The sequence below is a fragment of the Amia ocellicauda genome, chromosome 4 (genome assembly GCF_036373705.1).
Source record: "Amia ocellicauda isolate fAmiCal2 chromosome 4, fAmiCal2.hap1, whole genome shotgun sequence".
In the NCBI taxonomy this organism is placed as follows: domain Eukaryota; kingdom Metazoa; phylum Chordata; class Actinopteri; order Amiiformes; family Amiidae; genus Amia; species Amia ocellicauda.
The window spans coordinates 47,826,976-47,841,647 of record NC_089853.1 but is presented as its reverse complement, the minus strand read 5'-3'; the positions used below and the strand labels follow the sequence as shown (position 1 = coordinate 47,841,647).

At 37.2% G+C, this 14,672-nt stretch overlaps 1 protein-coding gene across 1 annotated transcript in view; it reads left to right on the top strand.

Annotated features, from left to right (window-relative positions):
• Positions 1-14,672, top strand: part of cdh22 (cadherin 22) — a 163,092-nt gene that overhangs the window by 96,910 nt on the left and 51,510 nt on the right. Inside the window, exon 8 of the mRNA XM_066702633.1 lies at positions 9,595-9,716. Coding sequence (XP_066558730.1) covers positions 9,595-9,716 — 122 coding nt within the window. The remainder of the gene's footprint in view (positions 1-9,594; positions 9,717-14,672) is intronic.

Here is a 14,672-nt window from a genome sequence, read left to right as displayed (position 1 = left end):
CCTGTGGTGCTGCTCTCTTTCCAGTCACTGGTTTCAAATCCCCCCCCCCTCACCTCCACCCCTGTCTGCCACTTTCCTGTCAGCGTTCAGATAGACTGACAGGGGCTCTCTGTCAGGCTGCATTCAGAAAGCAGCTTTTGTTCATCTCCGAGATGGAGGTGGGCTTTGTTTGTGTTCGCCTTTGGTCCTGGAATTGTTTAAAAGAGATGGGGCGACATGTTTGTTTTTTGTTTGCTTTCGTTCATGTTTGTTCCGTCATAATTTAAAGGGAAATGCAACCCTTTTCAGAAATCGACTCTACACTTGAGTCATAGTCTCTACACATGTCTACTCTACACACGTCGACAAGCTACTCCTTGCTTGTGGTCCATCTGATCCTGTTACATTTTTGTTTTTCTTTATTTCAAAGTGGGTTTTTTTGTTAGTTTTTTTTTTTTTCTCTCCGGCAGCATTGTGGAAGTGTCAGAGCTGTTGTGCAATTTTGTGGACAAATAAAAAAAACATCTTTTAACTGTCAATTCTAAAGTATCTATATTCCTTTATAGTAAATTATCAAAATAGGCATACTTCTGGACCATTGTATTTTATTGATTACTTTTATATGTCACATGCAATGCATTTAGTAAGAACAACGCACATGGTAATAACTAATTGTTAAATAACCATGTTTAAAATAAATATGGAAACCACTTAAAGGATACAAAGGAATATTTTCAAGGTTTTCAAATATTAAGCATTGTAGGAAGCATTTAATAAGTAATTAATTGAAGTAGAATGAATAACAATACATTGTCAAAACACCTCATTTAATTTCCTCTCTCCTTCTTCCATTACCTTCCATATGTCATTCGAGAATTCTCCCAGTTCAGGTGCAGCCCATGTCCAAGATACAGGTACTGTATTTGCTTGACTTACTTTGATTAGTTTTGCAAGTTAAAATTGTTCCCTTGACTGTGAAGTAAGAAACAGATCTTAGGATTCTAAAAGAGGAAAAAGCTCTGGGGACATTCCAACTTTCCAAAGCACAGCACTTCTATCGCCATACAGATCTTCTGATGCTTTGTTATCCCCTCTTTGTGAAACCTCTTGAAATCTGTCATGGGCTACATTTGTTCACAATAGATGGAACGAAGGCACAGTGATTAAACAATTTAGGCCATTGATTAGACAGTCTGCTCCTTCAAATGTGAGATTAATGGCTGACAATGCAAGTGAACTAATGGGGGATATTGTGTCCCATTCAAAGTTGCATGTGCATATGTTGCGTGTGGGTAACCATATTTAATAGCATATTAGCATATGCATATTTATGATAATGTAATATCATAGCATAATAGTTATATGAATGCTTTGAGTTTTGTACACAAAAGGTTGTTTCATTTACAAAATCTTTGTATTATAATTCTCTTGCAAACTCGATATTGAAACAGTTTCTCTCATCTAAATAATTGTAAACTGAAGTCATGCATTACAGAGGTGCACCAATGTGCTGAGTAAGGTATAAATGAAGAAATACAGTATTACAGATTTTCTTTATTCAACTTTTTTGTAGTTGAACAGGCTTCTATTACAACAGTCATTGAAGATACATAGATAGTTAATTGAGATGCTTCATTATGAAATATCAGATTGATTTTAGTTTAATACATAGGTGTATTTGTCTGTACTTCCAGAAATTAGACAAAGGGGAAATGCAAAACATGCAAAACAAAACCTGTACTCTTCCCAGTATAACAGCCAAGTCCCTTTTCTTATTAAAGTTGCTGACTTTTAGTGTTTTTTCTCTCATGTTGTTTCCTTTAGAAAGGGAAGAAAGATAAATGGACCAAATGTTTTCCACTGTTTTTGCCAAAAGGGGAAAATACATAGTACATTGACAAATTATCTCAAAACAGTGCACTGTCAAATCTGTCTGAACTTACTTCAGAGAACTAGAAATTACATTTTTGAATGTTCGAGACAGAAAAAAGGAAAGACTTCTGGGAGTCTTGAGCAAGCAATCGAGGCATGTCCATGAAGTTGACTCTGGGATCCTTCAAGAAATATTTGGAGGAAATTCTCAAAATTGATTATCTGCTGATTATCTACCAAACAATCATATGTAACTTTTATAAAATAATGTCCTATGTATGTGATGTCATATTTAATAGGTGTATATATTTGCTGTTGTATTAGATTGCACTAGAACATTTTCATCTGTTCCTCTCACACCTTATTTATTATATTGATGTATGTTACCCTTTGAATTTGCAAAACATTGTATGTTAACAATTGTTAAACCATGAAAGTTACCTAGGATAAAGATATATTCTAAAAAAAGTAATACTATATATATATATAAATATCTTTATCCTGTCTGATATATATATATATATATATATATATATATATATATATATATATATATATATAAATACTTCTATTAAATATCAATATTACATTATTAAAGTTAATATTATATATATAAAAAGTACCCAGTAAAAGTTAACCCAGTCATGTTTAACAGCTGTGTTAAATCTAAGAGAATTGAAATAGTCAATTGAAGAATTCAAAAGTTATGTCTACCTTGGACAACAAATGAGTGCAGATAGAGATATTATGGAAGAAATCAAAATAAGAGTGAAAATGGGATGGAGTGCATTTGGAAGAAACAGAAAAGTATTTGATCAATGCGTACTACTAGTGCTCACTTAACACAAACATTTTACACAAACTGCAGATGACACAAAGAAGCGTGGAAAGATTGCTTGGAATAAAAAGAAGAGATACAAAATAAATGAATGTTTCTGAGAACAAACCAAAATATGTGATATTGTTGAAAGAGTGAAAAATGTTAATATAGCAATGGGCTGGACACACTGCAAGAAGTACAGATCAAAAATGGACAAAGGAAGCTATTGAATGGATTCCCAAGACATTAAAAAAGACCTAGAAGATGACCACATAAAAGATGGGAAGATTACATAATAAACTTTGCAGGCGTGACATGGAAAAGAGAAGCTGTAGATCGAAACGAGTAGAAACATTTTTGGGAGGCCTTCATCCAGCAGTGGATCAATATGGGCTGCTGAAGATGATGAAAAATATATACTGAAGACATTTGTTTTCTTGGAGTGAGATTTTAGGAGAAACAAAACAATTGAGTGTCCAAAACAAAAGGACTTCTATCGACTTATTTTCTGTGGTGGAGGGGATGTTTCTGGGTTACACACTCATCTGTTAAACTGCTGTATTTATTAAACATTAGTCATGATAGGATGGAGAATCATATTTGCTACAGTTGGGGATGTGTTGGGAATGTAATTAGCGTTGTAGCAACCCGATTCCAACACGTTCTCCTAGAGACAACGTCAGTCCGGGGATTTTCTCTCTGGCAGAGGAGTTTGGATAAGTAATGAGAATCCAGAATGAGGACTTTGTGTTTAACCCCTCTGTTTAAACACGTTAATGAGAACTCAGAGAGGCTCGCCAATCATGCTAAGTGCAAGACAAAAGTAGTTTGCATTAGGAGCTCTACTCACAATATTGTAGTGGAAATACAGATGGTTTCAACAGATCCCCATAGGACTTCTTGTGTTGAATTCACCACAGCTCTGAATTTCCCCAAAATTGGGGGTGAATTTTATAAGGATGATGTCGAACAGTCAACACCAGCAGTGTGAAGAATTACATAGGACCTCCGAATTCAGGCTCCAGTGTCTTGTTCGCACTATCCCTTAAGAGGAAGGCATGCTTGATGGAAAGCATGAGACATTGGCATACCTTTCTGGTTCTTCTAATATCCTCTGACGATCCGTGTCTCTCCCTCTAACCCCTTCCTTCATCACATAACTACTTATGTCATTTCATGATTACATATTGTGTTAAGAACATAAGAACATAAGAACATACGAATCACTCAGCAGCATGCATAATTACACAACCTACTTGGTATTTACACCCAAAACTCACCCACTTGTTGTATGCGTCATCCACCTTTTTAAAAATGTATCAGAACTACAAAACTACAAAAATGGCTATATCAAAACATTTACCATTTTATGTGGGAACCTATTGGTCGTTACTAGTCTGTAATTCAATTATTGGAAAACCGAGGTTGTTTGTGTACTGATTTTTTTAGTGTTTACTGAGAGTTTGATTGAATAATGTTTCATCTTCAATTAAGTGCAATTCAATTCAGAAGTAACAGATTTAATATAAGAACTTGGCATTGATTACAGACTTGGAGTGGTTGCCGTTTGTCGTGCTTGTTTTTTGTTTAGTTCAATGTATTGAGAGGGATCTGTTATACGTATAGGTAGACTCAATAAGGAGTTTTGATTTGGTTTCTGTATGTCTACTATATGCCTTCTCACATACAGGAACCCTATTATTAATTATAGTTTTATGTGTGACTATATATTAGTCATCTCCCAGGTCATTGATCCATCAGGGAATGAAGTGGCTGTGTTCTTGGCTCTGATGTTTCAGCCATCCAGATGAGGGCCTGTGTTGTGATGAGGCTTCAACCTATGGAACATGGCACCGCCAATTACAGTCTGTTGTATGAGAGTGAGGCTTCTTCTTGTTACCATCTCACTGTGTTTTCTAATACAGCCACAATTTAAGCTCCCTGTTTATTGCGAATGCTGTACGCACACTCCTGTACATCAATCGTCAGTTTTCTTCAAGAAATCCCAACCCAAAAGCAGTGATTATGTATGTATGTCTGTGAGGTCATCGATGTGCAATGACCTGGTTGTTGGGACGAGAAGACAGGGGTAGATCAAGTAAGTGTCCAAGATGTCAAAGTGCACCAGACAGGATTTCAGCAACTAAGCAGGAACATACAAAAAAAACATGGATTCAAGGCATTTGTAAGTTAAAACTGAACAGGAAAATTCAAAATTAAAAAACAACCAAGACAGCATAATTCATAATTATTTGAATAATAAAACACAAAGAAAACTCCACCTAGCTGAAATCACAGGTAAGCAATTACATACGTTTCAGAAAAAGCAAAGTAAACATACAGTTTATATTTAAGATTGATTTAGATTTCCTTAAGGATCTCTACCAGTCCGCTTCATGCATCAAGGAAAGTACTCTGAATTCATAACGTCTTATTTTCTGAAAGGGTAAATGATGTCAGAAAAATATATTGAGTTACTGCTGGAAGGGAAACGTTTAGCAGAAGGAATTCACAGCCAAAATGCTCTGGACGTGGTGTAAGAACTTCTGTAGGCATTTGAATACACTTCCATAAAAACTCCAGTATCAGGAAATCCCATAATTGGTGTCTGAGCTTAATCGGATTCATTTTTACTAATGTAATTTACTTTAGTCCAATACTGCTTTGGCACAGCCCACTAATTCTTGATTCAAATCCCCACCTATTGAGCCTATTGGCTGTTCATTTAAGAATACATATCAAGAGGTTGTTGACTTGTGGGAACTACAAGGACGAGAGGTCAAGAAAGCGGACAGGTTCGCGTTCTAATTCTTTCCAGTGCTGTGAAATGGTTTTTGGCTTCCTTTTGACAAGGGGATGGTAGCTAATTCAGCATGGCTGTAAAACTCCAGTGGCTGTGAGACTTAACATTTCAGTATGCCATCCGTCTTGACTCGCGGCACTGTGTCACTAAGAGAGATAGGATTCAAGAGTGTGTGTGTGTGTGTCTGTGTGTTGAGGAGGGATCTGATCTCAGATGAAAGGAAAAATAAAACGGAACTATCCTGTTCCTTTTTTTATAGACAATTTCAAGTTCAGTCACGTGCTGTGGTTAATGGTGGGTAAAAATAATCTTTTCTCCACATCAGTTCATACTGTGAAATATACACTGGATAATATTCTTAGATGTCTAAAGTCTAAAGCTGTGTGTGTGTGTGTGTGTGTGTGTGTGTGTGTGTGTTTGTTTGTTTGTTTGTTTGTTTAAAAAGTCCCAAAAGTGACAAGCATCTTACAAAATCTCTTATTTTGCTTTAGGCAAGTTTCAATTAAACTAGAGCAAGTTGCTAAATCCTTCCATTTTCTGGAGCAAATCTATTTGAGACTGGTTTCACATGATGCTTTTTTTAGTGTTATGTTATTAGAAGATAAACAACTCGCACTTACTCAGATGTTTCTCCCATTTGAAAGCCTTCTATAAAGACTTTTCTTTATCTCGTGAACAGTTTTGACCCAGCATATAGATGACCCAATGTGCACCACACAAAATACAAGCTCCAATGCTTGCCCCAGACCTGGCAGTATCATGAGTAAGGTTTGAATACTGCTGCTACTACTACTACTACTACTACTACTACTACTACTACTACTACTACTAATAATAATAATAATAATAATAATAATAATAATAATAATAATTTAAAGCTTTTCAAATTGTATGAATATGCTTCAGATTTACATTTGTATGCTTCATTTAAAATAACAAATGCTGAATCAGTAGCACATTAGCTAAAGCATGCCCTGTTTGACTAAGCAGCAGTGAGAGAGCAAACAGTTGAGGATCAGTCATAAGGAACAAAGTCAAACTGAAAAATGTCGGGACTCCAAATTTGTACACCTAGAGGAGTACAACATCTTGTCCAGTGTCACGAACTTCGTTGCCCCATTGTTTTTCCAATTAAATAAATATGACAAGGAAGAATGACTGGGATCCTTTGAGAAGCAGCTTGAGGAGGTCCTACATTCAATAATGTAGCCACAATCAATTACCTACCTGTGTTGTGCTACCTTCCTTCTGTTCGTAATGTGGAATCCCTGCTTCTGAACCGCGGAGACAGCATACACCAGCAAATACTATGGAAACAAGAGACCATCTTTCAGTTTGCACAGGTGACACGTTTTTACAGCATTTTCCATATGTCCCCTTATTTTGTATCTGTGCCAGGATTAATACAGATGCTCCCATTCTTCAGGGTCCTGTGTTTAATAAATGATGTCGTGTGCGCCGAGGTGAAACTCCAGGAGTAGCACTTTTAAACACATTTGCATACGAGTTACAGAAGCACACAGTCCCTCGGACAGCTGTGATTTATGTCGAGGTGTGACTCCAGCAGTTTGATTAAAACATTTGCTGGTAACACGAACGTGCTGACAAATGGCGCATTTTGCTTTAAGATGTTCCCGAGCTAATGGAAACATTTTCAAGATCATTAAAATGTCCAAATGGAAACTGATTGCCAGGGCATCGAGAGCAAAATCCACACAGTCTTTACGATTATTAAAAAGCCTGTGAATTTGAAAAGCTATGGTGTCGGGCTTCCGGATGCACTCTCCCTCATGGAGCTTGACTTACTGGCTAGGAAAATGTTACTGAAATGATCTATTAAAATATGTTTTGAAGGCATTCAATCAAGGAAAAGCCTGTCGTAGACAAGCGGATATTCTTTGATTCTTCAGACGAGGGCAGCATTCAAAGTAATGTATGATACATTATTAAATACATTGATTTATTTGTATAATATTTATAATAAGGCTCCTGAGGGGGACTGATACGTTCAAATTCGTGACAGGTCTGAATTTAAAGTGTGGCCAGGTGCGTAAAATAAATAAAGCCAACTTAATTTATACATTCAGCAGTGTTTTTCAGGTACATGTTATGGTTATGCTTTTATTGCACAACTTTAAAGGCACGATACCCTGGATGTGATATAATGGAGATTCATATATTGTATTTATATGTTTATGTACGTATAGGAAACCACATTTTTTGACACTGTTTGGGAGTGATGATCAGACTTTGAAAGGATTAAATGGTACATGTAACTCAATTCCACCCTTCCTGATTTCTGAGCTTTTTGTGGGGAAACTGTCAGCAGATATGCTAGATTAAACACGTGAATGCTGTGTGCTTGCTGTATGATGTGGACAGTTGCTTCCCTGCAGACGGAATGACATTCGCAAGTAGCCTGCATACCAAGTCATTGTCACGATAATGCAAAATGGTATATATGTAAAGTGCTACAGGACAGTTTGCTAGCCATGCTACAACCTACAATCCTAAAAGAGAAACATCCCTTCTACCGGAATGGCATCCAGAGGAGACTTTAAAGTGATGTTTGAGTGAAAATCAGTGTGTACTCTCTGTAAAAGGTCCAACAACTGAACACACCAACTATTTAATAGAAACACTTTGAAAACCTTATCTTCAGTGACCCAAATCACATTTTACAAAATTGCTTTGAAGCATGGTTCCTATGTTGTGCTTTTTTTGAAAATCAGGCAGTGAGTATCACTTCCATATCTATACATAGCCTCTCTCGTATTTTTTTATGAGATTCATACATTTTCTTGAAAGCTCCACTGAGACAAATGCATTTTCAATGAAACCTAGTCAGAGTACAACATGTCTGGCTTATTGTTTGTTTCCTATCTTGCCCAAAATAAGTCTTCCTGTTATTCAATTGGAAGGGTTTGGGGAGCCTGTTGAATTGTATTAATCGGGAAATATGAGGGCCTGAGTTTTCTGTTTACATTACTACTTCATCAGTGCCTCCAGCTCGTAAAACCTGAAACTGAGCAACCTACTGTACTGTGGGTGCCATATTTACATCTACACTCTTCTGTGTAATAGTGTGACCATGTAACATAAAGGTGCTGTGAAGTCTTAACTGATAATCTCAATTTGTTTTTGTGCTGATGGAAATTGTTTGTCACAGCAACCATGAAGGGCTTTAAGATTATAGGACTTTTATAGGCCCTGTTTCACACCCACAAGGGTGTCAGATTTTTTATTTAAAGAGGTTACCAAATAGCATTGTGTTTTCAAAGTTCTGGCAAACCTTACTGAATAACCACAGTGCTCCACAGATGGAAGATACAGGACATGGGTTTAAAACTATGTAAATCTTACTAATTCTACAATCCTCGTTCTGACCTCGTACCTGGAGTATTTATATTTGTAGTTAGGAGTTGCTTTAATATTGTTGTTAATAATAATAATAATAATAATAATAATATTATTTATTATTATTCATACAATTAGTAGTAACATTAGTAGAAGTGATGCTATTAGTATTATTAATACAATGTACAATGTACTGGTGAGGGTTTGTTTCAACATGGCTTCCAAACAATCAAGCATTACGGTTTATTTTTTGTTCTTTTTTGTTTTTTACATGGCACAAAATAAAAAGTGTCACCACTTGCCGTACTGAAAAGGAGATCTTAATTGAAACTGCATTTGACAGCACTCACATTACCACTCATGTGGTTGTTCCCACTGGTTTAAGAAAAATGTTGTCCCTTCCTATATTTAGCACTCACTGTCAGAATAGCATTTGCAGTTTCCACAATGTAATATTATGATTCTTTAATGGACAATGGAATGCGTTGTTTTTATAAGGCAGCATTACTGTCACCACCCTTCAGAAATGTGTCAGAAGACAGACATTAACAGAGGGAATATGATCTGAAATATTAATTCAACTTATCACCCTCTCTTATTTGTAATTCCTCAGTTGCAGTGGTCAGCACTGTAGCCATGGTCAAGTCATTGACAAGTATCTGCTATTGTATTCCACTGTTCAACCCAACAACGATGATGAGAGTCTTCTTACATCACTGCCAGACCAGGTCCTCCGCATTCGCACTCTCTTCTGTCATTGCAGATAACCCAGCCCAGGCCACCAAGACCTCCATCAGCATCCGCATCCTAGACGTGAACGATAACCCCCCTGAGCTGGCCACTCCTTACGAAGCCTCCATCTGTGAGGACGCCAAGCCTGGTCAGGTAGGTTCGCTTTTAGGAAACGCCAACGTGTTCTTATCAAAGTGCTGCAGCAATGGGGAAAGAAACAAAATTGCTGGCAAAAATCTTGGCTTCTTTTTCCATGAATGAATGAAGTCCCCAGAAAGACATAAAGACGTCACACATTTGGTGGTATGCAAAACTGATTTTCTCATACTGATTTCACCAGGCAAGCAATAGTATCATTGTTTTGTCAAAAAGCCTTTGTGAACAACCAATCATTCCCGTGTCCAGGATAGCTGGGGCATGGTGAGCCAAGGATCCCCATCTAATCATCCTTGCTCTACCCCCAGTAGCAAGCTTCTCACACAGCACCTTCAGATTTGAACCTTCATGCCATAGAACTCCTTTACTCTGCCCATAGTCTATAACTGAGCGTGCCACTCTGGAATCCAAAAGCAAGAAAACAGCAGCTAGTACAAACGAAATGTACAGCAAGAACTGACTCATATCCACAGCACAACTCAGAGCCACAACCTCCACATATCAGTAAGAAAGAGTTTAGGAGATATAGCTTTCCCTATAACCATTTTCATTTATTTTTTTTACACCTGTTCAAAATCATATTTAAAATAACAAAATATCCACATTCTTGAATTCCTTGTCTGAAATACACCCTTCTCTGTAAATATTACAGTATTGCCCACTCACATATGTTTATGTCATTTTCGAATATATATGCATTGCTTGTAGTATAGAAATAAATACATCGAAAAATTGTATGTATTATGTGTTTTTGCAAATGTATGCTCTCCGCACTCCTGAAAGAAACACAGATATAAATCACTGCATAAGCCACAGTAACCAAGTTTATCCTCCGGTACTCTGGGGAAGAAGATTTGCATTGTGGTTCAGTTAAACTCATATTGGTTGAGTGGCTTCGAAAAACTTCCCATGCTCTGAAATGCAACACAGAACGCACGCCACCCTTTCCATATCAATGTGGTGTAGCTGCTCAGTTGGAAATAATGCAAGTAGATATTACAGGTTATCACTTGAAGCTCGTAAAAGGCCCCGGAAATGCGTTTTTTGTGTCAGTAATGGCAGTTATTATAGCAGCCAAGGGATTAATCTAGATATCTTAATCAGTCAGAGAGCTTATACTGGATTGGTTACAGCAGGGAAGGGGGGGGTGGGGGGGTTACAAATCTGGGGTTGGCTGCTTTGCAATGTGAGTTTTTTTCACCGTTTGTTTTGCACCTGCTGAAAGATACCAGCTAACATGAAGGGTTGGGTCTCTTGAAACAACTCATACATTTTGTTAGGAAACTATCTGTCTGTCTCTCCCCCAATTCCGCTGCCTAAAAATACAAGATGTGTTTCAGGATTGACACATTTCCATCTTTGAAAAAAAAGAATAGCGAATCAAATTGAAGTTATGAATTCTTCCTGTCCCCATCTAGACAAATAACACACTTAATATGTGTCGACTAGTACAAAACCAACTTTTAAAGCAATCTAGAATATGGTGACTTCGTGACTTTAATTTACTGCATCATCAAGGATCCCTTGATTTTACATTTTAGGTGTAATAGTTTTTTAAACATTACATTGAAATTGTTGTTGTTATTCCAGGATATTAAAAAAATATATTTTTAACTGGAAGCCAACAGATTTTCATTTGAATGTAAATTGAGGAAAGTGGTGATACCAAAAAAAACACACTTCTGCTAAGGAAACAAGTATTGGATATGATCCATGAATATGAGTATGGCTTTTTAGTGTCTTTGAGTAACATTTTTATTGCACAAAAGGAGAGCACACCTTTCCCTGCATCTCTTCAGAAGAGTGAAAAGTGATGCGGGCTAAATGCCAGTCGGAAGCAGTGTAGCATGGTAGCGAAGTGCCAGTGTGTGGGCAGCATATGCCAGCCACTGGTTTGACAGTTGGCATCGACTATGGGTTAGATGGACAGTGTGCCAAGGGAATTCTTCCTCACTGGTGTTTGGCACAGGTCCTAAATTGACAGAAGATATTCTATGGAAAGCTGTACAGATTTAAGGAGCCATATTTATATTTTGATCTTTTTGTTGTAAGAATTGGTGACACATTCCTCCCCAAGGTACCATAGGGCTCTTTTCAATTGTGGAAATAGTTTTGTATTCTTTTTTATAATTCAGTAATTTCCAGTACAAACTCCTGTAGGCATTCATCCTTTATGAATATGTCTAATGATCAAATAGTCTTAAGCAATATTTGTTCATAGCATTACATTATATATAGCATGATTCAATTATGCAGACAAGAAACATCAAATATCAAATATCAAAGAAGTGTTTTGTTTGTGTGTTTGTTTGTTTGTTGTTTGAATGTCTTTATTGCTGATTTTAAAAGGTCTGCTGTGTTTTCATTGTAGAGGGTTGTTGATATCGCAGCTGTCTTGAGTAAATACATGTGATAACTTACAGCTTCTTAAAAGCAATAATTAGACAGCCTCTATGCATTTATAACAGGGATGTGTGTCACCAGATTTATGCAGCACATTTTTTTGTGTTTGTTTGCTTGCTTGCTTTGCTTTGCCTTCTAAACAGGCATAGCAGTTTTCATTTTGTGACTAAATTAAACTTGAATATTGCCTTTTGCTTCACCGTTTTGCAGTTAGTTTCATGATGAGACACTCTCCAAAGATTGTATTGCACTTTTCTCAAGCTTTGAACTTTGGCTCTTCTATTACAGCCAGAAGTATAGCATTGCAGTTGTAGTATGTAAAAGGCACAACAGCTTCGTTTGCTTGATTGTGAGATCAGGTCCCCAATCCTATGAGCTACCTAAGATTGTGAAGGTCTTTTTAACCTCTTCTGCTAAGACTTAAAGGAGATTTTATTTTCCTATTTTACTGAGTAGCCTTAGGCACCATAGCAGCCAATTACCAAGCTCAGGAAAAGTTGGATAATTAAAAAAGAACCTGAAAACAAGGCCCAGGCCTGCATGAAGCCACTTCTATTTACATAATGAGGCCTAGGTCACCTTTGTTGTCCAGAGGCACTTTCTTGTATATCCGTCTCTGTCGTGCCAGATCTCCGAAGGCCTCTTCCTTCCTCGAGTGGGCAAGTTCTTTTGACTCTGACCTTCCCTACTTACCCCCAAAGGACATCCCCCTCCGAGCACCCTCATCTGTAACCCTGCCTTATACATAATTAAAATAAAGCCATCAGTCACTCGGGAAACCATTAGCAAGCCTGTGAAGAAGATTGAAAGCCCTGCTGTGTCATAAACCTTCAGCCCACATTGGCCTCGGAGGCTGAATTCGCTTACTAGGCCGCCCGCACTCCCAAAGCCCCAAAAAATGTGTACGAAGCCTAAACAAGCTTAATGAAATGTATGCATTTGACCTGGAGATGTTCATATAACAATCAGACACATTATGGAAGAATACAATGTTAAACCAAGTGCACAATTACGTTAACAGCAGGTGTGGTGGACACCAGGCTTCTGGTTCCGAATGGAGGCTCTGTCAGGCTAGAATCACTCATACAAATGTTCTCAAACCCCGTCTGTTTCCCCCTCTTTGTCTCACCTATCCTCGTTTCTCAGCCACAGATGGCATCGATCTGGAAGTAGCAGCTCCATTAGCTTTCTAATTAATGGCAAGTGTTGTCTGCTTATTGATCAGCATAAACAAGGCTAGTCGGGGTGTACGAGGGGGTTATTGGCTTTCTGTCAGTCATTAAAGGAGACGGGAAGCAGTTTTGATGCACAAATACAATAGTCATATAGACCTGTGTCGTTTAACCTAATCTTAGGCACTTGCCAAGTCAGTACGTATTAATGTCAGATGTGATCTAACATTTGCATGCAAGGCTTAATGTGTATTTGGGTCTGCCATGACAGGATGCATCATTGCAATGTTTTAACATGTATCTTCCCTTTGTTACATTCTTTGAGATGAACGTTTCAATAGAAACAGACGCGTGAGTAGGAATTTAGAAATGTTTTTAATAGTAAGAATAAGAAAAAGGATAACGCTTGAGATCATGTGTCCCTATTTAATATTAAATAGATATTCGATTGATAATCTATTAACACAACTAATTGCTAAATAAATATCAATAGAATGTTAATATAATATCTATTTATTCATATTGTCAGCATGAAGTTTCAAAATCACTCAGCCATCTGAAGTGAAAATATCAAATCCATAAGCAAAGTTAAAAGAATCAATTGGGGGCAAACGTAGACATCTCCACATTCGATGCCTGAGCCATTTTCTTTTCCATGTTGAGAACTAACATTCTATTGAACTTCAATTATCAAGTAAATTAAAGTTAATAGATTTTCAATTGAATATCGGTTAAGCATTACCAGAAAAATAATACTGAATTTTAATATTAGTTTTTACAGTAGTTTTATATAATTATAATGTTGGCTGATATTAATTTCCCCAACCTGCCCTTTAGAAGTGTTCATGCAAATGCAAATCTATCTTGGATCATACAGATATGTATTTGTTTGTTTGTTTGTTTGTTTGTTTGTTTGTTTTAATGACAGGATTTAGGTTGCAAATTTATTTCTTTAAACTGATTTGCTTAACTGACTCATAATAAAAAATAAAGAGGTTTAACTGCTTTTCAGTGCAGTCCTGAGGTTGCAACACATAATATTGCTAGCCTCAGTTATTAAAACATCTGTTGTTGGTGAATTTTGGGTTTGCTGCAAACATTTTGAATAGCCATCTCATCTCATGGCAATGTTATGGGCATGTGACTTGCTTTGTCATGATGGCTGACTGACCGGCTGGCTGGCTGACTGACTGACTCTCATGATTAGTTGTTTGTGTGGAGACAGCTTGAAGGCTGGCTTTAGGATGCTCAAACACATCTGAAAGTCTACGGACAACTGGCTTGTGTTGAAGCGTCACGGCACTGATGTCCCCGGTGATTGTAGTTGGCATTTCTGGTCAGTTTTCAGTACATGTTGAGAATTTCCAAAATCCCCTCT